General features: G+C 62.9%; 2 protein-coding genes across 8 annotated transcripts in view; one reads left to right on the top strand and one right to left on the bottom strand.

The window, feature by feature from the left end:
• The window catches only part of TMEM175 (transmembrane protein 175), a 41861-nt gene extending 23270 nt beyond the window's left edge, over nt 1–18591 (top strand). For 3 of the 4 annotated variants that reach the window (XM_045774754.2, XM_045774753.2, XM_087864381.1), the window contains one exon: nt 434–1833. In XM_045774754.2, coding sequence (XP_045630710.1) covers nt 434–1091 — 658 coding nt within the window. In that variant the 3' untranslated portion in view covers nt 1092–1833. Of the gene's footprint in view, nt 1–433; nt 7004–11412; nt 11514–18237 lie in introns of those variants that run through there. The other variant, XR_015725611.1, reaches the window with a different exon arrangement.
• On the bottom strand, nt 1315–14037 carry DGKQ (diacylglycerol kinase theta). 4 transcript variants are annotated; one of them, XM_045774739.2, is made up of 23 exons: nt 13631–14035; nt 10967–11046; nt 10274–10373; nt 9811–9896; nt 9602–9727; nt 8995–9148; nt 8841–8912; nt 8584–8684; nt 8239–8477; nt 8056–8146; nt 7909–7963; nt 7722–7783; nt 7200–7350; nt 6757–6795; nt 6047–6162; nt 4531–4682; nt 4209–4357; nt 3933–4111; nt 3488–3588; nt 3164–3310; nt 2952–3063; nt 2720–2872; nt 1315–2546 (listed from the first exon to the last, which is right to left on the bottom strand). In XM_045774739.2, the coding sequence occupies exons 1-23, from the start codon at nt 13902–13904 to the stop codon at nt 2445–2447; spliced, it is 2841 nt and encodes a 946-aa protein (XP_045630695.2). In that variant the 5' UTR covers nt 13905–14035; the 3' UTR covers nt 1315–2444. The 4 variants fall into 4 exon arrangements, with proteins under 4 accessions (XP_045630695.2, XP_045630694.2, XP_087720498.1 ...); XM_045774738.2 differs by having other exon boundaries at nt 8056–8106; nt 8239–8684; nt 13631–14036; XM_087864372.1 differs by lacking the exon at nt 8841–8912.
• Nucleotides 18592–23396: the final 4805 nt, after the last annotated feature.

Genomic DNA, 23396 nt, shown 5'->3' with positions numbered 1-23396 from the left:
GAGACGTGCATTAGGGCCGTTCCTTCCAGCAATGTTTGGCCCAGCAATGAGAACCACAGAGGCTGACCTCCCTGCCGAGATCTGCGGGACCACCACCCAGGTGGATGGGCAGCTGCAGGGGAGTGGACAGACCTCATGAGCACCTCACTGCGGAGGCCAGAGTGGCTGTGGGGGCAGTGCTGCTCACGAGCCCTGGGCTGTGGGCAGAGACAGGCGCTGTGAACTCTGCACCTCAGATGAACAACATGGATCGCTCGGCATACTCGGTGTGCGTTGAGGGTCTAACCATAGCTTTCCATGTCGTTCCTCTGAAACGCAAGCGTGTCCGGGAGCGGGCAGCCCCCGTCGGGGCTGGGACGGGATGGGGGCTGCAGCCCTGACCTGGAGCCCCACGTGGAGGCCGGGACAAATGCTGTGTGTTGCCTGTCCTCAGCGAGGACAACGTCCCGGACTCCAAGGACGTGAAGGAGAAGTTCCACGGGAGCCTGGTGGCCGCGCTGAGCGTGTACGGGCCGCACTTCCTGGCCTACTTCGGCTCCTTCGCCACGGTGGGCCTGCTCTGGTTTGCCCACCACTCGCTCTTCCTGCACATCCGCAAGGCCACGCCGTCCATGGGGCTGCTCAACACGCTCTCGCTGGCCTTCGTGGGCGGCCTCCCGCTGGCCTACCAGCAGACCTCGGCCTTCGCCCGGCGGCCCCACGACGAGCTCGAGAGCGTGCGCGTCAGCTGCGCCATCATCTTCTTCGCCAGCATCTTCCAGTTTGCCATCTGGACCACGGCCTTGCTGCACGAGGGGGAGACGCTGCGGCCCTCGGCGCGGTTCGGCGGACGTGAGCACGCGTTCATGTTCGCCAAGCTTGCGCTGTACCCCTGCGCCAGCCTGCTGGCCTTCGCCTCCACCTGCTTCCTGAGCCGATTCAGCACGGCCATCTTCCACCTCACCCAGATCGCCGTGCCTTTCACCTTCCTGCTGCTGCGCCTCCTCGTCCGCCTGGCCCTGGCCGTCCTGCGGGCCCTGCGGGGCCTCGGCCGGCCAGCACGCAGGGGCGAGGAGGACGCGCGGGCCCCGCTCCTCCCTTCCGCCTGCTAGCTCCAGGTGCCCGCCCGCCCCAGCCTGCGCTTGGCCCATGTTGGTTTTTATTTTCGTCATTCTCTAGAGCCCTCGGGGGGTTTTCTGCTTCTGCAGACAGGAGCTTGGCTTCTGTGTGTCCATCCGTCCTGGGCCCGCATCCTTCATCTTCGTGAAGCTGGGAGCCCGCAGCGTCCGCCCTGAGGGGACAGAGAAGACGGCAGCAGGACAGCAATGCCCACACTGTATTTGTCCTGGATATAATTTATGCTTCCATTCAGGTAGTGACAAGGTACACAGGGCCTGGGTGCCAAGCCCACACTGCCCCATCTGGGCACACAGACTCACTTAAATACAGAAGAACAGACACTACAGACCGGAACCAACGCCAAGGCCTGCAAAGCAAACACTAATGACGCCACCGGAGACATCATGGTGAACACACGTTTGCGTGCTGGAGGCACGTGATATGAATGTTCCGCCACAAATGGCCACTACAGTGCATTTGTGCAGTTTGGGCAGAAGCTTGGGGGACACAGGGCTGGCAGGGCGGAGCCGACAGCAAAGAGCCGGGACAGGTGGAGAAATGTGGTTCCTGGGCCTTTCATTGGAGGACTCTGGAGATGCCCCAGACTGACCCGGGGCCTGTCTGAACTCAGCGTGGCGGGAGGCCCAGACGTCTGGTCAGCCGGACAGGCGCTGGGAACGGGCATGCTGATCGTTGGCAAACAGGTGATTAAAGCTGGCTCCTCTGGACCTCCCAGCCCAGGCTTCCACGGGTTTGCTTCTGGTCCCTTCCGGACACGCTCTGCCCCACCCCTGTGAGGGCCCAGCTCCCCTCCTGCTCCATCTTCGGGATCTTGGGCAAGCCCACCTGGCCTGGGGACCCTCCAGGTGCAGCCCAAGCAGCTCCTCCACAGTGGCAGGGCCAGGAGAGAAGGCACCTTCCCCCAGGACAAGTGGTAGGTGCCCCCACCCAGCCCTCAGTGGGAACGTAGGCTGGAGGACCTGGTGGCCAGGGCATTCGGGGTCTGTACTGGGCACACTCTTAGGAGCATCCAGGGGGATGGCCCAAGCGTCAGTGCTGCCCAGCTCAACGGGCACAGGGATGGTGGGGGGACGCAAAGGGAGAAGTGCCTGCCACCCAGGATGGTGGCCTGGACCCCAGGGGACGGGACAAATGGCCAGCCAAAGCCCCGCACCCACCCTGTCACTGGATCGGAGGCCAGGGGGGAAACACCTGCCACGTGCCCGGCAGCTTCCACGTGGCACAGGGGTGAGGGGGAGACATCCCCCAGTCAAAGCTGTAGGCAAGTCCATCCACTGCTGGCTGATGGCTGCTGCTGGACAGGGACGCTGCTCCAGGGCCCTCCTCTACTTGGGGTCCCCTTCAGAGACAGGCACTCCATCTGCTCTGGCATCCTTGGGGGTCCCCGCCTTCCTGGGCTTCTGCTTGGTCTTCCTGAGCATGTGGGCCTGTCCCCGGACAGGTCAGGTCAAAGGGCCGAGTAATACTGCAGGCACGGTCTCAGCCCGCTTTATAGAAGGGGTGTGTGGGGGGGTAGGGTTCAGCCTGTGGGCCCCTCCCCTCCATGTACCCAGGGGGCCCAGCCAGCTCTCAGGCCCCGCCCAGCTCACCCCCGTGGTACCTTGGGGCCTGCAGCAGAGATTATCATGTGTCCAGGAGCCTGGACCCAGGGCTCGCCATCCACCTGCACGGGCGTGGCCTTGAGGAGAGTGACACGGAAGTAGGACCCCTGGGCGATGCGGATACCAGAGCGCAGCCCGCCCTGGACCTGGCCCTGGCAGAGGGGAGAGGGCCGGCTGGGCTCAGCGGGCTGTGGTCCCACGCCGGGGCCCACCCCGCCTGCCTGCACTCACCATGTGCATGACGCCCGTCACCCCCACCACCTCGAGGAGCCCGTCATCCATGCGTGGCTTCTCGAACCTTGAGTCACTGTCGGAGCCCCACAGATCGGCCCCTGAGCCCCAGCTGCACCGAGGGAGGGGCACACGGGTAAGTGGGCAGGCTGGGCCAGGGCCGCAAGCCCCATCTGAGGCCAGAGCCCCCCTGGAGCCCCACCCACTGGTACCTGGGGATGTTGATGAAGATGAGACCCTCAATGCTTGGCAACTCCACTTCCTGCTGCTCCACCTGCAGACGGATCTCCTTGTGCAAGCCCCGGGAGTGGCTGATCTTCTGCAGCCCCACTCGCACATACACGCCCTTGTTGTGGAACCTGCAGGGGCGGTGCACGCCTACCGTGAGGGTGGAGCCTGGCCCCGCCTAAGACAGTCCCAAGTTCCAGTCCCATCCACCAATTACTGCTGGTGAATCCCCAGGAAGCACACTGTCACCAGAGGGCGGCCCTGCTGTCTGGAGTAGTCCCAAGCCTCCATCCCTGATCTTCCAGCACCTGCTTGTGAACTTGCCAGGCTCCTCCTCCCGTGCCTGGTGGAAGTCCAGGCTTAGCTCTGCATCGATGCCAATCCCACAGTAGTTACTCATCTGCACGATCTGGAGACAAGACACATTCTTCCATGACCCTGGTCAGCCCCCACCAGGTGCTCCCCACCTCCCCCAAGCTGGGTCCAGCCTCCTCGTCTCCAACCCAACTCTGCTGCTGCTGTCAGAGCCGCTTCTGTCCTGGAATCGTTCTGCACCCAGGAGGAGGCAAGCATCTGAGCCAGCCAGTCTGCGATGTCACCAGCAAGCCACTGCCGACAGCTGACCCTGCCTCAGCTTCCCCACAAAGGGGGTGGCCCTGGCACCTACAGCAGGTGGTGGCCGGGAGGCGCCTGACTCCCCGGACGGAAGTGTCGAGTTGCCTGCGGGGGGCCCAACAGGCGCCACACTGTTACCTTGGGGGGCTCCACGTCTGCCACGCTGTTCTCTGCACCGCCAGCCTCGTGAGCATCCAGCAGAATGGTCCAGCGGTCCATGAGCACAGCGTCAGCCTCATCCACTGACACCAGCACGGACAAGGGGTCCTCGCCACTGTAGCCCGCCCCCCAGCGGAGGACCCGGCCAAGGTCATTCCCTGGGATGGGGCAAGACGAGACTGTCCACACCCACCTACCCAGCCGCTCCCCCACCCCCCCGCCAGGCCTGTCCCCAGACCTGCTGGCTGACCCCACCTGTGCCCAGCGGCAGGATGGCCACGGAAGGCTCCGGGCAGGCCAGACGGTGCCGCATTTCCTCCAGGGCGGCGAGCACCCAGCCCACGGTGCCGTCCCCACCGCACACCAGCACCCGGAAGCAGGGCACCTGAGAGAACACGTGGAACCTGGCGGGAGGCAAACAGGAAGCGCTCTACACGCGTGCATGCCAGCGGCAGCACCTGGGCCCCACGCAGATGGCCTGCACGGTTCTGTCCCCTCTGGCCTCTCGACAGGTGCATGCAAGCACCCCTCCTGACGCTCGGGCTGTGAGCAGCACGGCGGGGACCCCCACACTCACCCGGGAAGAGGCCCCCCGTTGGTCAGTTCAAAGACCTGGTGAGGGTTCAGCAGCTTCCGGAAACTACAGAGCAGGTCACGGCCCTTGAGGCCTCCACTCCTGGGGTTCACAAACACTAGGAGGGGGCAGGAGTCTGGGGGCAGCTTCGTGTGCTGACAGATGGGGGGCTGGGTTAGTGCAGGTTCTCAAGGCCACCCCACGGGGGGGGGGGTGGCAAGTTCTCCAACCCTGAGCCCACCCAGCCTGAGCCCACCTGGGGCCAGCAACCGACCCGAGGAAGGCACACATGGGGCCCGGGGGGGTACCTGGCCATCCCCACCTTGCCACTGACCACTCAGGGCACCCCCCACAGCAGAGGTGGCACCCGCAGATGTGGCCAACGAGGCAGAAATGGGTCCGGGCAGCCTGGAGCTGAGCTCACAGGCCATGCCCCACCCACCGTGGGCCTCGTGGCCAGACCATGCCCACAGCCTGATCCCCGCAGCCGATGCCGAGGCTGGGTACCCACGTGGGATTCCACCTGCCCCTCCTACAGATCTCAGGGTCCCTGCCCACCCACACCGCACACAGCAGGAGCAGCCAGGCTCACAGAGTGGCCCCATCTCCCATGGGCAGAAGTCCCTCTCCCAACAAACAACCCCCAAAACGCAGTGCCCAGGGACAGCAGGCAGGGGCTGACGTCCCCATGATGGTGAGGACAGTGGGGGGCACTGGGGCCCCCGGTGGGAGGTGCTAGGTAACAGGCACAGGTTCAGCAACAGCTCAAAGCCAAGGACACACTTGGGGCGACATGTGACCCCCGGGCAGGGCTGCCTGCGGTCATCCCTCGCCTGCGCACCCCAAAGCACGTAGCTGCCAGGAGGGAGCACGTGTGTGTCGGCACTGCCCACACAGCCCTGCCAGCACGGCCAGCTGTTGGGGGCCCTGACGCACAGGGGCTGCACCCTCACCAGGACAGCAGGATGGCGCCAGCTCCGGGGGGGGGGGGGAAGGGCAGCCAGGCCCAGGCGTCGCCCACCCAGTCGCAGACGATGAATTCCCTCCACCCTGATTCTGTTTCACCTGGACGGGGCCAGGGACGGAGCAGCCACAAATAGCTCTGCTGAACCCTTAGGGGCCAGCAGGGCTGAGGACCAGAGGCTGCCGGCAAAGGAATGGCGTGTAGGGCGGGACCTGCAGCTGTGGCCCATCACCCTGCCCTGACCCGTGTGGTGTCTGCCCTGGGCTCGCCCCAGCTCATTCTTCCAGACGGTGTCCAAATTGAGGGAGTCCCACCTCTTGGCCAGAGGTGGCCGAGGCCTCCCAAGCAGGGGGAGTGGGCCCGGTCCCGGTGACCAGAGAGAAGACAAGGGCCTGCCAGGAGGTCCGCACACACACAGCCTCTAGGAGGCAGCCATGATGGGGTGGGGACTGCGGCCTGTGGTCCTCCCCCCGTCAGCCACGGTGCAGGCCTCTCACCCCCGGACCTCAGGCTCCTCCCCTGGTGTGAACCATGTCCCTGACGGCGCCCACTCACCAGCACGTCTGGGAGCACCAGGGCCGTCAGCGGCCGGCCGTGCACAGCTGTGTCCCTGACCAGCATGTACAGTCGCTCGGCCTCCGCGAAGCAGGCCACGTCCAGCACCACCGCACCTGCAGCAGGGGGGCTATAAGCTCAGACAGCAGCCTCCCCGCATCCTGCCGCCAGAAGGGACCCTGGGTCTGGCCATCCAATGGCATCCACATGACACAGCACCACCGTCCCCCATGGAGCCTTTAAGGACGGCCAAGCTCAGAGACAGGACACAGAGGTGGATGGAAGAGGGCAGCGTGGCTGGGCACACCCTCATCCCTAGGGCCCCTGGGGGGGTGGGGAACACACCCAGAAGAACGGAGGACACTGATGACTGCTGGGGACCCACAGAAGGGACTTGGGGCTCATGGGAATGTCCTCCCACTTCTGGGTAGACCTGAAGTCTCCCACGAAAAAAAGATGCAAACCCAACGGCAGAACAAGTTTTGGAGAAAAGTTCTCTGCAACTCAGTCACATTCTAGCAAAAGCATGACAGCCGTGAGCCAGGGAAAAAAACAGAAATGTGTCCCTCACACAGGGTTTCCCCAGAAAAAGGTCAGGTCCTAAACAAAATGGAACGTTGAACACGGAGGCAAGAAGGGCAGGCCTTTCCACCTCGCTCCAGAGAATGACCTTTGGCCAAGTCTGAGCACGGCCCAGGGCAGCAGCTCACCTTGGGAGGAGTAGACGTGGCTCACGGACACGAGGCCGGCTGCAAAGACAGGCTGCCATCAGGGGAGGCACGTGGTCTCCACTCCGCCTACCCCAGGCGGCCCCGCCCAGCCTCTGAGGCCAACCCTGCTGCCACTGTTCGCAGTCGGTGCCCAACCCAGCAGGGGCCCGTATGTCCCTCCTCAGCTCAGAGCCAAGGGCAGAAAAGACAGAGGCTGGACCTCAGGAGTCGCAGAAGCCCCTTGGAGGTGAGTGGTTTGGGCCCCGGAGGTGAGGACAGAGACCCACTGAGCGGGAACCAGCTTGGCAAAAGCTCAGACAGCGAGTGGCGGAGGAGGGGAGCAGGAGAACCAGCCCCCGTGGCCTGCTCTCAGAACCCGTCCCCTCCTCCCCGTTCCCGGTCACCAGTAGCCAGTAACCCCAGGTCAGCCCAGGTAATCACACCTTTGGTGGCCACAGCCTCGTCCAGTAGGCTGCCATACTCCTGGGCAGACAGGCCGGGAGGCAGGCCAGCAACATACAGGGAGACACGAGGGGCCACAACTCTGCGCTCAGCCACATAGAACCGCGTCTGGGTCATCTGCCGCAGGGACGTCTGTGGGGAGGCGGGACACTGAGCGGAGCACTCAGGGAGGGCACCGCAGCACCCGGCCCCTCCACCCTCCATCCAGAAAGACTCCCCAGGCTGAACCACACAGAGACAGAAAAGGAAACACGGGCTTCCTCCCTTGGGACAAGCCCCTCAAGTCCCCTCGGGGAGCTCTGGGGGGTGGGGTCTGTGTCTCAAAACCCCACCTTCCAGAAAAAGGTGACATGAGCAAGCAGACAGACCCTCCAGGCCCAGGGGGGCTGGCACTGCCAGCCAGGATGGACGTGTTGTCCTGGGGACAGGGTCCCTCGCTAGGAAGCAGCAGCCATGGCCAAAGGCTGGCGGCTCCACAGGGACCAGCATTCACACCCAATGACCTGCCGGATGTCACGAAGCCGGGCGAGCAAGGGCTCTTCGTCCTCCAGCACCGTCCTCTGGACTGCAAGAAAGACAGGCAAGGCCCGTGGGCACCAGGTGCCATGCCCACGGCTGCAAATAGCTACCCTAAGACCTCAGGGCACCCGGGGGGCAGATCAGGGGACATCACCGCAGGCTACCACTCACCTTGCCTGCTTCCCATGAGCACCTCCACCAGCTGGAAGCTCTCAGGACCCTCGGCCTGTGGGGGGCGGAGTTTGAGGCATCAGGCCTGGACCCCCAACTCCCCGAGGACTCCCACCAGGCCGGCCGAGCCCACAGCAGCATACACACCTGACGTCCGAGCAGCGGGAGAACCTCCAGCACCACGGTCCGGGCAGTGCTCTGTGGGGTCACACGTATGGACACGTAGGCCACACCCACCCTGCAGGGAACAATCTCAGGAGCTTGGGTCACATGGCCCCCACCCCTCCCAACTCCCGCCGGCAGACCCTGGGCCTTGGGCCTGGGTCTCACTTGAGCCAGGCAGGGTAGATCTTCAAGACTTCCTGGGTGTGGGGCACAGCGCGGATGATCCAGGCCTCCGGTGCGGCCTCTCGGGACCCAGGGCCTCTGCTGCCCTCCTCCTCTGCACTCCCACTGGCCCGGGTCTTGCCCCGTGCCCCGGTGTCCGCAGCGAGCACAGGTGGGGGGAGTGCCTGCAGCTCGAAGTCTCGAGGGTCCTCTGCGACGTAGTAAGCCCGAAGCGCCAGCTCCTGAAGGGTGGCGGCCGGATGTGGACAGGAGCCGGGGCCGTTCTGGATGCCACAAAAGCACCCCCAGGAACAGGCCCTGCCTCGGCCCCTGCGGGGGCTCTCTTACCAGCACCTCCTCGCTCCTGGCCAGGCGGGGGACAGTGATGACTCGAAAGTGGTTTCTCTGCAAAGCATCGTTGCCGTCAAAGATCTTCAGGGTCTGTTTGCCTGGGCCAGAGACAAGTGGGTATGGGTCCATGGAGTGGAGTACTGGCTGGAGACAGGACAGGGGATGGGGTGAGGGATGGGAATGGGGACAGGGGGTACAAGGGACCGGATGGGGGTACCGGGCGGGCAGGCGGGCAACAGCTAAGAGGCACCTACTGGACTCCGGGGCCAGCACCTCTCTGCTCAGGCCAGCCAGGGTGCTTCCGTCCACATCATCGTCCCCCTCACCTGTGGGAGGGACACAGCTGACCTCTCACTGGGGGCCTACCCCTGGCCCGCACGCCCGGCCCCAGCGCAGCCTTCCACTCACCTGTCTCTGGGGCTGAGCCCTCAGAGATGCGGAAACAGTGCATTTTACTGAAGTTCCGGGACAGCAGGCGAACGCACGCAGGGGGCAGGACCATGGTATGCAAGCGCCCAAACGTGCACTCCGGGGCGAGCGCCGCCGAGCAGACTGAGTGCGCCTGGAGATGCGGGCATGGACCGGCCTTCAGCCACTCTGCGGGGCCCACGCTGGACCCATGGCCCCTACGCAGGCTGCGACGGAGCGCACAAGTGGGCAGCGCCTCCCTCAGAGCAGAAGGGTCCCCAACTCTGTACAACGGGGACCACCCCCTGCCTCGACAGAGTGCGATGCAGACGGGTGAGGACGGAAGGACGCACCGCACCTGCTCCCAGGACCTCCATCCTGCTTTCCAACAGGATAAAACATCCACCCTGCCCCACCCCCCAGGACCCCCACCCCCATCCCACAAAGCCCCACCTCCCCACTGCACCCGCCCCGGCTTCGCCCCTCAGGAACCCCACAGTCCCATTCCACCCCCCAGAACCCCCACCCCCCAGGACCCCCCCCCTCAAAGCCCCACCCGCACACCCGCCCCCGCCCCTCAGGACCCCACCCACCCGCAAAGCCCCACCTGCAAGCCGCACCACTCGCAGCGCACGCCCGCAAGCACGTCGGAGGAGCCGCACGTCTTCCTGCAGACCTCGCAGCGCGCACCGGAGGACAGGTTCCCCTCCCGCCAGTGGTGGTGGTGCGCGTCCTGCGGAGGGGACCGTCAGTGGCTCAGCCAGCCCCCAGCACGCCCCCGCCCCCAAGCTCAGGCGGCCGACCGTGCGCACTCACGTGGTCCCGGTGCCCGTCCAGGTGGCACTGGCGGCAGTCGCTGCAGGCGAAGGGCACACAGTCGGGGTGAACGTGCAGCTCACACACTGGGGGGCGGGCAGGGTTAAGGGCCTCTCGCCGCTCCCCACAGCCCCGCCCCCTTCTCTCGGGCGTCTCTACCAAGCCCGTCCCCCGCAAGTCCTGGACACACTTCCTTTACCCTTCCTGTCGTGCGGAGCAGGTGCCCCCACCTCTCAGACGAGGGGAGCCAGGTTCTCATCTCTCCCTGCCTGGCCCCCCGCACCTGCTTCCCTGGGAGGGCAGCTCGAGAACCCACAAACATGTCCCCCCATCGGTGCCCCCCCCAGCCCAACTCCTGCCCAGCCGCCTGGCCACAGCGAGGTGTGGGGCACCCTGGGCAGCAGAGATCAGGACCCTGGTGAGGGGCGCAGACCGGAGGGCAGCCTGGTGGGCTCAGCTGTACCTTCACAGCGGAGCGCGGGGGCCTCCAGGGCCTTACGGCACACGGAGCAGAACTTGCGCTTGTAGAGACCCCGCAGGCCGAAGCAGTGGGCCACAGGGACCTGCAGGACGCAGAGCCCCCCTCAGCCCAGGGCCTACCTGCCAGGACCCATCCAGCACCAGCAGGTCTCGTCCTCTACATCCCAGAGAGCGCCCACTGCTACCCACACCACCTGCCTGAACCCTGCAGGCCCCCCAAATCCTCCCCGGCCCCTCTGTACCCCCTGCTGGAACTGCCCACTCTCCTCAGAGTCCTTGCAGGACCAAGGCCAGGCCACCCCTTCTGCAGGGAATACCCCTGCTGGTTCTGCCTGATTTGGCTGTACTGTCCAGGAAGCCTGGGCACTGGCTGCTTCCTCCAGGCTTTTCCCCTGCCCCACGATACGTCCAAGGCAAGCTGGATGAAGCACACACGGACGAGGCCCACCAACAGGCGGGACGCACGATGCTGGGTGCCAGGGACCCCAGAGGAAGAGGCGTTAGGACCAGTGGGAAGTGAGGCCGGGCTGCTGCTCTGGGAAGGGCTCACAAGCAGGGATGCAGTCAGCATCCTGGGGGCCCAAACCACCCCCTCCAAGCAGCCAGCCTGACTCTCAGCCCAGAACCTGCCACAAGAGCCGGCCTCCCCAGCCCTCTGCCCACACTCCATACGCACTCGGACCAGGCTGGGCGCCACACCCGCACAGGGGGTCTTCACGTGCTTCAGGCACTTCTCGTGGGACATGAAGTTGCAGACTGCGGAATGAGAGCTGCGTGAGTTGGCCCCTGTGAGTCGACCGTGCATTGAGACCGCAGGCTTTTGCATGCAGAAGGGAGGCCTTGGCCAGCAGAACCACCCAGGGCCACAGCCGGTGCCAGCATTCTGACAGGGCCATGTGCCGATCACAGTGGGCCCACTCTGCCAGAGCTGAAGGGGGGGTGCGTGGGGTGAGCCTCTGCGGCCCACCCCCCCAGCTCCGACCCAGCCATGAGTAATGGAGAAGGTGACTGCCACCATCTCCACTGTTGTGGGGGCAGAGGGAGGGCATGGCCACAGCCTCCCCCACTGAAGCTCCACGGACAGCCTGACCCCCTGCCCCACCCCACCTCTCATCCCCACAGAGCCCGGAGTGCGGGTGACGGTGTGTCCTGGAACGGAGTCTTAGGGTGGCCCCTTGCACACAGCGGCACACTCCGAACTGTTGGTCCTGAGGTGCAGGCAGGTAAGTGGGCATCTCCCTCCAGACCAGCTTCACCAGAACATGATTCCCTCACTCCCCCACAACCCTAAAGACCCTGAACTATCCCTCCCGTGTGTTGCGTGCCTACCGAGACCAGAGCCAGTGTGTAACGGGCCAGGACCGCCCGAGACAGGCAGGGTGGCCAGCCCAGGGATGGCTGTACCTGCCCCTGCCCAGAGGGGTAGACAGCCCAGAGGCTCTAAAGGCAGTGAGCACTCAGACAGATGCTGTGCTCCCAAGGGCCACCGTCTGGAGGTGCAGGCAGCTAGGAAGGGAGGCCCAGAGATGGACAGGGTGGGGGGAGGGTACAAGAGGAAGCAGCTCCTGACAGCACAAGCAGCAGTGAGTGGGCCTAGGGAGGGGACGGGGGAGCTCGGCTGGGCCCCACTGGGGTGGGATGGGTGGGACAAGGCAGCAGGAGGCTGGGAAGTGGGCAGGTGGCAGAAGGACTCACTCTCCAACTTAGCCCTTGGTGAAAAGTGTGACCGGGGAGGCTTGAGGCAGCCCCATCCCACCCACCGCAGCCCTACCCACCCAGTCCCTAAGAGGAGGGGGCAGACAGGTCCTCCACAAGCTAGCAAGAACAGCCCTGAGGTCTCGCTTCAGAAAAACTATAGTAGGCTGGGGTCAGACGGAAGAAATGTGGAGGCGGAGAAGAAGGGTGAGCATTCCCACTAGCTTCCCCTTCAGGGCACCCAGACTAGCTCTGTCCCAGAAGGCAGCAGCTGTGGGCAGGTGGCACCCAGCTCCTCTGGCCCATGGAGATAGTGCCTGACCACCCCACATCCCACATCCCACATCCTGGGTACTCCCTGGCAGGGGAGAAGGCTCTTCCTCCCACACCCTTGTCAGGCCCCTCTGCTTGCCAAGATTACCAGCCCCTTCTCCACAGAGGTGGGGAGGACATCCACACAGCTGCCCAGGGATGGCCTCCACATCACCCCCAAGCCCAGCCTCCTTTCATGAGCTGCTTCGCCCTTTAGACCTAGAGCCCCACCTGCAGGAGGTCATAGCAGTGAGGAGGACCTGGAGTCTGGCCTCAGACCTGGAGCCCTACCTTCACTACCTCTCACCTGTGCAGAGGTCCTGCTCTAGCCTCAGACCTAAAGCTGACTCAGCCTGCACAAGCACTTCTCCCCGCTCAAGTGAGCCTCTTGGCATGGGAGAAGGTAAGACAGTGCAGTGTTTCTGATATGAGAGAATCTAGGGGAGACTCCACCCATACCAGCTGGCCAGGCCACCTGGTACAGCACTAGAGAGTCAGATTAACCATGCCATTTTCTTTGTCAGAAGGCATCCTGCGTGAGGGGCCCAGTCTCCTCCACCAGACCTGGTCAAGCCTTCTCTATAAACTCTGGCATACGTGGTCCCTATGTCCCCAGAGCCGAAAGCCTGTCTCCTCGACTGGAGCACAGGCTCCCCACGTGCCACCTTCCACATCCCTGGGCAGCTGTGGTCCCTAGGGCCCACCCACCTGTCCTGCCAGAGGGAGCAGGACTGCAAGAGACCAGATCCTGGAAGTTTGCACCCTCACTGTCCAATGAGCCAGAGGAGGGAGGGCCTCCTCACCCAGTCAACCAGCTTGGCATCGAGGTGGGAGCCCTGTTGGGGCATGCTGCACTTGGCCCCTGAGGGCAGCAGTGTGCATGCAGGGCAAGAAAGGCCCAGCACTAGGGCACAGGAACCAGTGGCCCAGACCAGCCCTGCCTGACCATACTGCTGCCCCTTGCTGACCCAGCTGCTGGGACGGAGGAGACCAGACGAGTCACACCTGCTCAGGGTGGGCTGGACTCATCACCCAGTCACTGCACCTGCCCCATGCAGCCCACAGTGCTCTCCCCCCATTGAATCCCGACCCAAGTGAGGGAGCCCAGGGAGCGGGTTTTTCCTGAGGCCCATAGTCCTGGGAAGCCACCTGGTGCCCCCAAGGCCCTGGAAGAGCCAGTCCTTATCACCTCCCTGGAGAGGGTCTGAGGCCAGCACACTCCTGCCCCGTGGGGCAAGCGGCTGTCCTGAGGAGGCCACTGCTAGGAGTGCAGGTGAGGAGCTGCCATTCTGGGCCAGGGGCTGGGGTCTGTGATGGGGTCGCGGGCGCTCACCGTCGCACAGGAAGCCGGCCAGCCCCCAGATGAAGTCGGAGCAGAGGTGGCAGAAGGTGGGCTTGGTGAGCGTCACCTTCCGGAAGCTGTGGCCAGACGCGGCGGGGCCCGGGGTCCTGGCGCCCGCCCGCTCCGGGCCGGACCCCGACCCCGACCCCGGCCCCGGCCGCGCGCGGCCTCTGCCGCCTAGCTCCGGGCTGGAGGCCGGGCTGCCCGGGCGCGGCGAGCTACCGCCGAGCCAGGCACGGGCCCGGGGCTCGGCTGCCGCCGCCATGCCTGCCCGGGCGGCCCGAGCCCCGGCGGCGGGCGAGGGCCGGGTCCGCGCTGCGGGTGAGAGGGCTGCCGCCTCCCGGTCGACCCCGCCGTCCGCGCCGGGCTTCCGACTGCGCCCGCCGCCACTGCGCAGGCGCGCGCTCGGGGGCGGGGGCCGAGCGGCCGGGGGGCGGGGTCTGGGGCGGTGGGCCTCCGGGGGCGGGGCCTGAGCTGGGGCGGGGCGGAGGCGGGAGGCCGGCGGGCAGGCCTGCGGAGCCGGTTCCGAGCCCGGGCCGAGTCGGGGGCCGCCTGGGGCCGCCTGGAGGGCAGGGGGATGGGTCTGGCCTTCGGCCGACAGCCTGCGCCCGGAATCGGGACCGGGTTCCCCGCACGCAGCCTCCCGACGACGCCAGCGCGAGGCGTTTGCACCTGCGGCGCCCAGACCCGCGCCTGCGCAGACGGACACCTCCCACGCGACACCCGGATCCCGCCGGTGGTTCGCGGTTGCGCGGGGAAGCCCTGCGAGCGCGCGGCGCATCCCCGAGGCCCGAGGGTGGGGTCGGGAACCAAGGCCCGCCTCCCCTGCATGCCCCCGCATGCCCCCGCCAGCCATGCGTGGACGGCCGGGTGCGCTGTGTCTTCGCACGCGTGGGCCTTGCCTTACCCCGAGTACCTGCAGGCCCGGCCCCTGTCGTCACCGCCGATGGGGACGTCATGAGGGTCCGTGTCCGCGATAGTCGGGGCCTGCATTCCCCCCTCCGCATGCCGACGTTGCTGCCCCGCCTGTTCGCAGATGGTGCCGGCTCCCATCAGCTCTCCCGTGGGAAGCCCGAGGGGCCCTCCCTCCGGTTCCTGGCCTCATGTTCCCATCCGGGGCCGGCTTGTGCCCACGCTCCCCAGGTCCTCCTCGACCGCCCCCCGCCCCCCGCGCTAGGGAAGACCTGCCCCCACCGCACTCCCGGGGAAGGCAGTGAGTTTCGCCCGCCTGCCCTGCCGAGAAGTCTGGCTCCTCCAAGGGGCGACCCCAGAACGCATGGCTTTGTTTTGTCCAGGCGGCGCTGGGGACGGGCGGGGGACGTGTCCAAGAAGGTCACCCTGACCCTATCGCCTGCCAGAATGCCGGGAATGCCATCACTCCAGGGTCCCTGCTTCTGTGGGCCTGAGCGCAGAGTGCAATGCACTCGGCCGAAATGGGCATCGTGGGCCAAGGGGCTTCTTGGGGGACCCAGAAGGGACAAGCAGGGGCTGCAGGGAGGGGCTGGCTCCCGTGGGTGCGGGGAAGGGTAGAGCCCCACGGTCCCAGAGGAAGAGAAAAACAGGGTGGGGCATCCAACCAGGGGAGAATAATGTCCGCGGTGGTGGGGGGAGGGCTTAATGACCACGAAGGCCACCAAGGCAATGCCTGGAAGTGTGCTGGGCCTGCTGGGAGGGCCTGTGGAGGGAGAGACAGGGAGGGTTACAGTGCCTTATTTTGCTGAGGGGGATTCCAGGTGTGGACAGTAGAGGGAGAGAGAGAGAGAGAGGGCAGTGCCAGAGACAGGGGGCTGAAAAGGCAGGAGGACTCACCCTCACTCCCGGGAGGGTTCTTCATTGTCCAGAAACCCTTCACTGTGCACCCAGAGCACTGGGCTGGCAAGTCTGCCCTCCTGGAGCCGAGTTCTGGGACTGACCGACAACAAACTGAAAAATAAAGAAGCCTGGAAATGCCACTCAAATGTCTTGGTGCCAGCTGTGGATGGAGGGAGCCAGGCCTGAGTGCCCAGGAGGAGCTGGGCTGTGGGCAGCAGGAAAGCAACCAAGCAAGGGGAAACAGAGGGTATAAAGGCCCTGGGGTCACTCCTCTCTCCTTGTCCCCTCAGAACCCCCCATTCTGGCTTCAACGCACCCAACTCCCTGAACCTGCCCTCAGCCAGGTCGCAAGTCACAGGTGAGGGCCAGGCCCCAGGACTGACCTGCCTCCTGACCCTGGGAAGGTTATAACCTAGCCATGGTGCCTGAGAAGGCACAGGTTTCTAAGGAAGACCACTCCGCACCATGCAAACTACAGCTGACTTCTTAGGAAACAGGACCTCAGGACATATCTCTCCATGCGTGAGAAAGCAAGGAGGTCAGGGGAAACACCTGGAGAAGGGGTATCGTGTGCCCATTTCTGCAGAAGTGTAACTGTGCTCTCTGATGTGGCATGCCAGCAGAAACGGCAGACGCTGCCATCAACCCTTCCCGTGAACTTCTTGGGACCCTTCCAACACAGTTAGCAGCTTCTAGTGGACCCTGAAACATCTGTGCCTGGAGAACGGCGCTCCTCAAGGATCTGGGGACACGCTCCGCGCCCATGTCTCTGGGGAGAGCTTTGCCCCTCCCCCTTCTCTTCCCTCGGGTCTCAGTAAGCACGGGCACTGGGGGCTTGAACAACATCTACTTCTCACAGTTCCGGAGGCTGGAAGTCAGATCGCGGTGGAGCACGGCCATGTTCTGGTGGGGGCCTCGTCCTGATTTGCAGGCGGGGGCCTTCTCACTTGGCTCCTCACAGGGCAGGAGAGGAGGGTCTCTTTTTCCAAGGGCACTAACCCCCCCGGCCCACACTATTGCCCCTCCGAGGCCCCGCCTCCAGTACCATCCATGGGGTTAGAGTTTCAACATATGACTCAGGGACAGAATCAACGTGCTGTTCAACTGCTCAGTCCGTGGTACTTTGTTACAGGAACCCTGTCAGACTCGGCAGAAACAGGCCCCGGGCATGATTTGGTGCGTGGCGCCTTACGCCCCCCGTTTTGTTTTGAGTGGCGCGGAAGGTCTCTTCACCGCCGGTGCGCTCTCTGGCCACGTTGCCGGGGACACCACGGTCTGTCCCTTCCGCTGTGAATGGGCCTGTGCGCTGGCGCCAGACTTTGGCTGCGAGGAAAAATGCTTCCAGGAGCTGTGGTCCATGTGCACACACGTCCCCTGGAGTGACCTTGAGGGGCCATAGGTCATGCTGTGCTCACCTCTAGCAGATAACCCCGAAGAAGAATAAACCCACAAAAAACGTAAGTGTATACGCCCACCAGCAACGTGGAGAGTTTCCTCGGCGGCACCTCCGTGACGGCTGCGGTCTCCCAATTTCAGCCTTCCTGGTGGGTTTGGTGTGGTTCTCAGTCTTGTCCTCACGGATCGACCTGCCGTCTGCGGCTCTTCCTGGAAGGCCTGTTCGTTCAGTGTCTGGATCAGTTTCCTACTGAGCATCTTCTCCTTATCGACTTGTAGTTACTTACACGCTCTGGAGGTGACGTCAACTACAGTCCACTCCGGCCACCCGCGGCTGCCACGCTCACGCGGGATAACGGAGTCCGCGAACGCGCAACCCGGGCTGCTGGGGCGATGCAGGGTCAGCTTCCTGGGAGCCTCGGTCACAGTGTTTTTATCAATGGCTCGACACAGAACCCTGTGCCGTGTGGCTTCTGCTAAAGGCACCTTATCGAATACACTGTTGACTCATCAAGGAACCATGAGGCCGACATCACCGTGCCTCACGCCTGAACAGAACCCTCCCAGCACGCGGTTTTCTCTGGGGCCCGTCACAGCCTCTGGCCCTTGGAACCCTGGGAGAACGTCAGCACCACGCAGGGGGGTCATCTTAAGCAACGGAGTCACCAACCAAAGGCACGAAAATGCGGGACATGTGGCACTAGACAGACAACGGACAGGACGCTTGTTTCCAGCACGAGCTGAACCGAGAAGGCAGGGTGCCGCCTCGTCTCCGGGAACGTCGGGCCACGCTCCGTCTTGGATCGGCCGCGGGCGTGCCGGAGTGCTGCGTGTGGGCTTACGGACACCTTTCGTGAGCCCGTGAGTTGGCGATCCCAGGATCCGTGAATCCTGAAGTTCCCTGTGTCAGCCCCGCCTCCTGCACACCAGGGTGGTCCTGTCACTCTCCGTGTGGCTTTGGGTGAACAGGCCTTCTTAAGTTTTCACTGCCTCCAGCGGATCACCCTTTCCTTTCCGGGGAGGGCCTTTGCGTCCTGTTCAAGCACTGCCTGCCCTGAGGCCATAGAGATGCTCCTGGCTCCACGTTTCCAGCTCCCAAGGCCGCCAGGCCTGCCTTGGCCGTGTGGGTGAGGCAGGGTCCCAACACGGCGACCGGCAGCCTCTCTCTTCCAGAAGGAATGCACATCGTCACAGAATTAGATTACATCACGTATTCAGAATGAGATAAGAAGTCATAAGCTTTTAGAGATGGACTAAGAGCACAAACACCACAAAATCCAGAAAATACCACGATTCTTACTCATAACTGCAGGGCACTCCACTAGGATACATTATTCATCGTCATTTTTTATTGTCTCTTCTCATAACAATTTTTCAACATCATTTTCCAGGGTGAGAAGAGAAGGAGAACCAGCACCTCTAACAAGGCTGATTGAAAACAGCGTCGTGACTGCTGTTCCAGCCAAGTCCTCGCGGGACCGACCACTCATGACTCACAGCTCGTACCCGCCGTTAAGACTGCCGTCGGGTTTGGAGAGACCTCGGACGAGTGTGCTTCATGTACAAGCCGGAGACTCTGGGATGCTGCGTTTTCTCGGGCGGTGAAATCTCAAATGCCCTTACTGATCTCAGGAACCCTCTTACGTCATGTCCTTGTCCCATTGGCTGTGAGGGTTCTATGGTATCTTGTTGATGTCAGCGTTTCCTGTTAAATCAGCAGAATGTTTAATCCCGTTCCAAAAGTCCATGTGATTCACTGCTTCTGGTTAATTGCCACGGCTGTTCCTGGAAGCTGTTTTCTGTGCCAGGGTGTCTGGCATTCTCTCCACAAGGAAGTGACGTGTATACTCTGCTAAACCCCAGCTGATGTTTCCACCACTCAGCTTCCCCTTGGCCAGATCCTGAAAGGCTCCCCGCCTCCCCAGAACCACCCCAGCTAGAGGGGAAGTGTGACAGAGGGAGCTGGAGGCAGTGTGGGAGCTGCTGTGGTCCTAGTACCTTCCTTTAGCAAAGTTTAGAAAACCATCTGACCATACAGCCAAGGCCCCGCGGGGATCCATGCTGTTGTGTGGACCTGCTGTGTCTGTCTTTGGCCAGCGCCACAGTGACTCTGCTCCCCGGGCTCGACCGTCCGGATCTAACATAGCAGAAGCCCCTGCTTGGGCTCAAGGTGTGGGCGGGACATGCTCCCTTCGGAGGCCTCCTGCTGGCCTTCTCTATCTTCTGGAGCTGTGTTCTTTGCATTCCTGGGCTTATGACCCCTTCCTCCATCATCAAAGCATAGCATCTTTACTCTAAAATGTATTTATTTTTAAAAGATTTCTTTTTAAAAGATTTTATTTAGGGGCACCTGGGTGGCTCTGTCAGTGAAGCGTCTGCCTTTGGCTCAGGTAGTGATCCCAGGGTCCTGGGACTGAGTCCCACATCGGGCTCCCTGCTCAGCGGGGAGTCTGCTTCTCCTTCTCCCTCTGCCCCTCCCCCTGCTTATGCTCTCTCTCTGTCGAATGAATAGATAAAATCTTTAAAAAACTGAATAAAGATTTTATTTATTTGAGAGAGTGAGCACAAGCAGGAGGAGGGGCAGAGGGAGAAGGAGAAGCAGACTCCCCGCTGAGCAGGGAGCCCCACTCGACTCGGGACTCGATCCCAGGACACCAAGATCATGACCTGAAAGCAGACGCTTCACCGACGGAGCCACCTGGGCGCCCCCACCCCCAGGATTTGTTTCAATCAGACATGGTAAGGTAACGGAAATGGAAACACCCACCTTTGGAAGGATAATTCATTTCTTAAGTTTCCCAAGAGAAGGGGTTACCCCCACCGTGCGGGGCCACAGGGGAAAGCACCAGTCAGAGTCAGAAAGCAGAAGCAGGAGCGAAGGGAATGTGGCCCAGAGCCTTTATTGGGGTTTTCCCAGGAAGGAATGGGGCAGCAGCAGGCACAGGGGGTAAGTTTAGAATCAGGTACTTTGAATAATTTCCGCAGGCCTCGGCTATAGTGGCGGTCCCTAGTTGTCCAGTATATGGCCGTGGGGTGATGTGGGGCAAGGGGGTGTTGGCTTGGCGTGTCGGAGAGGTGAAGGGTGGGTTGGGCGTGTGGGCTCTCTCCAGGAACCGTGTAGCCCCAGGAGGGGCACTGTCTCCAGGACCAAGGCTCCAAATGCTGCAGCATCGAGAATGAGGGAGATGAGCAAGTACCGGCCGTGGAGGAAAACTGTTACCTGCCCAGAGATGCGAGCCAGGTTTTGTTTAAGGGGGGAAACAAGCTTCTGCCCTAAGAGAAGACACGGGGAAGGGATGCTGCTGGGACTGGAGCCGTCCCAGGGGGGCTCCTGCAGGCCCTTCCCTCCCAGTTTCCTCCTGTCAGCAGAGGCAGGAGTAAAAAGCCTAAAACCAGAAAGAAGAAAAAGAAGAAGAAGAGGGGAGAAGATACAGGCCTGATTTTGCCTGTTCTTTCGCCTGGAAAAATTAGGAGCATCACCACAACCCGATGATGTGGCCCCCCCATTAGGGGCCCCACACCTAGTACCCAATATCACTAAAATTGTATCCAGCCGACTAGTCAGTATTTTGCTCTTACTGGGGGCTGAAATGTCCAGCTCTGCGCTATTCCAGCAGCTCATCCGCCGTAGCTACTTCCACACCTGCAGGGACACGGCACACCGCTTCAGGCTGCCCACGGGCGTGCCACCGTCCCCCAGCGCGCCTTCCGCCAGACGAGATCCTGGCCCAGCCTCCTCTCTCCAAGATGGCGCCCTCCTCCAAGGGGATTCCTGGGACACACTCGTTAGGACACGGGGCTCCAACCGCTTTTAGTCCTGTTGGGTCCCGCTGGCAACACATTCTTCCCCAGGCCCCTGGCTGCCTGGGAGCCCCTCGGGACTTGGGGCCTCGGGGGCAGGCAGGCCGTGTGAACGGCACCTCCAGCCACCATGTGTGACCAAGCCCAGTGGAGCGATGCTGCCAGGACGTCCCCGAGCGCGGACAGGACCCACGGCCGGCACTTTAGCCCAACTTCACGCAGGTGGTCTGAGTGGGGGATGCTCTGGGCAACAACGGCCCGTCTTCACACGGACGATGCACTGTCAGGCCATTGCCTAAAAACCGTGCCCTTCAGAGGCAAGAATGCTGGGGATCTCTTGCCTCACAGATGCCAAAAATATAACTTAACATTGCGCACGTCTCCAGATATACTAAGGCCACAATATGAGTCCTGACTAAGACACACTTACCCTTTGGAGTTACAAACGTTACTCACACAGGAACCAAGACACATGTCTTGAAACTTCCACGTCCCTGAGACGGTCCGCAGAACCAGTTTCACTGAGGGACGCAATGGTCTTCTTAAACAATTCCTCTTCACATCCCAGTCCAGTCAAGGGACCCCTAGTTGAGTATCTTGCCCCAGGCCTTCAGCCCCCTTAATTAAGGGCCCTTTGCCCAACTCTCACCTCACAGCAACCTGAAAAGCTTTCCCACGGTCCTTCCCTGTACTGAAGGGGAGATGCGTTCAGCCTCTGTGTAATGGAGACGCGTCATGAGGCTCTTTGCTGATCCCTCCCCACCCCTCGTGTCCCTGTGTGGCCGGGGACGCAGTGCCCGGCTTCCTGTTTCTTGGGACCCTTCACAGCAATCATTTCTGTGTGTGTGTCTTACCATCCCTGCACACCTGGTTAAAGCAAATACTGAGTGCACGTCGTAGAGCAATCTCCGAATCTCTCTCTCTTCTAAGGTCTTTACATGGCCGCTCCCGTGTCAAGTCTCCCTCTGCCTCCCCCACAGGGACGCTGTGCTGACACTGAGGGCCCACTGGGATCATCCGGGATTATCTCTCCATCTCAGGATCTTTCCCTTAATCACACCTGCAAGTCCCTCCAGCACGCAGGGTCACACTCAGAGGTCCCAGGATTAGGGCCACGGACGCCGCTGTGGGATGGCCGGTCACGGTGCATTTACGTCGCTCCCAACTTCTGTGTTACTGCCATGCATGTCAATTCTCTGGTGTACCGCAGCCCCAGAAGACGTCACCTTATGGTTTTACAAACCACTCCTCATTAGGTTCATATATGGCATACTCTTCCTGTACCCCCGGGCTGTGCTGGATCATTCTGCTTGGGGGGCACCAGGTACCGTCTCCTTAGGTAAGCGCCAATGGTGACCAATGCCCCCAGAGTCCATTCTCCACGAGGTCTTTGCCTGACCTCCTCTTTTGAAGTACACTTCTTGCTGGATTCAGATTTCTAGCTTACCAGTTGTGTATTCCCAGGACTTTGACGTTTTCATTTCATTGTGTATTGGTTTCAGCTGCTTCTGTGGAAAAGTCAGTGAGCTTGGAAGACACCTCGTTGGTCTTTGGTTTCAGCCCTTCACAACGATGTGCATGGGGCAGCTTCTTTGCGCCTTTCCTCTTGGGCTTCCCCTCACTTCTTGATTCTGTGGCGGGTATCTTCCAACACTTCTAGAAAATCCCCAGCTCTCATCTCTGCAAGTACTGTTCCTGTCACTAACCTGAGGGACTGGTCCATAGGCGGCCTCCAGGGATGGGGTTCTGCTGTTTCGCGCAGGAGGGTGCCGGCACCCAGACTCTTCGCAGTGTGCTGAAACGTCGGATTGCAGAAGACACAGTGCCGAAGGACGTGCGGGGCTTGTGTGCACAAGGCCAGTTCCCCCCACACGCATGCCAGGCCACCCTGCTGTCTGTCCAAGCCAGCTTGTGCCCTGACCACACCTGCTCCTTGTCACTTGGCTGTGCCAAGTCCATACCCCAGGGGCTCACCTTTGACTCTGCTCCTTCCCTCCCGCCCCCTGCATCCAGTCCACCCGCGGTCCTAGCGCTCATGTACCAAACGTGTCCCACATCCGACCACCTGTGCCCACTGTCCAGCCATGGCAGGTCGGAGCCATCAGGTAGCCGCCCGACCCGTGCATTAGGCTGCTCCCCAGCCTCCGGGGCGATCCTCCGAAGCATGAACCAGACAACGGCTCACACTCAGGCCCCGGGACGGCGGAGCGCTCTTGCAGGAGCCGGGGAGCAGGGCCCGCGGGTACTGCCTTCGGCCTGGGAGGACCGAGCCACGCAGGGGCAGAGTTCCAGGACTACCCAGGCTGGAGCCCGGCGGGTACCCCCCTTAGCCCCCGCCCACTCGCCGGCCCCGCCCCGCCGCGCCCGGGTTCCGAGAACCCATCCAGACCCGGCCCACCTCCCGCCCCCCCGCCTCGCGCAGCGGCGGTCACGTGGCGTGCGACCCGGAGGCGGAACCGGCCGGCGCTGCGCAGACCTGGGCTCCCGGAGCGCAGGGGACCCTCTGGGCCTGCGGGGACCGTGCACTCCACCCCGCGCCCCCGCGCTCGGCCATGCGGGCCCCGCGCCCCCGCGCCCCGCTGCTCGCGCTGCTGGCCGCGCTGCTGGCCGCGCCCCGGGCCCTGGCAGAGGCCCCGCACCTAGTGCTCGTGGACGCGGCCCGCACGGTGCGGCCCCTGCGGCCCTTCTGGAGGAGCACCGGCTTCTGGTGAGCGCTCCGCGCGGGGAAACTGAGGCCCGAGAGGCCCAT

This window comes from Ursus americanus, chromosome 8, assembly GCF_024610735.1.
Source record: "Ursus americanus isolate L20-20 chromosome 8, mUrsAme1.1.p, whole genome shotgun sequence".
In the NCBI taxonomy this organism is placed as follows: Eukaryota; Metazoa; Chordata; class Mammalia; order Carnivora; family Ursidae; genus Ursus; species Ursus americanus.
Note: the sequence above shows the minus strand (reverse complement) of the source record. Positions and strands in the feature narration are given on the sequence as shown.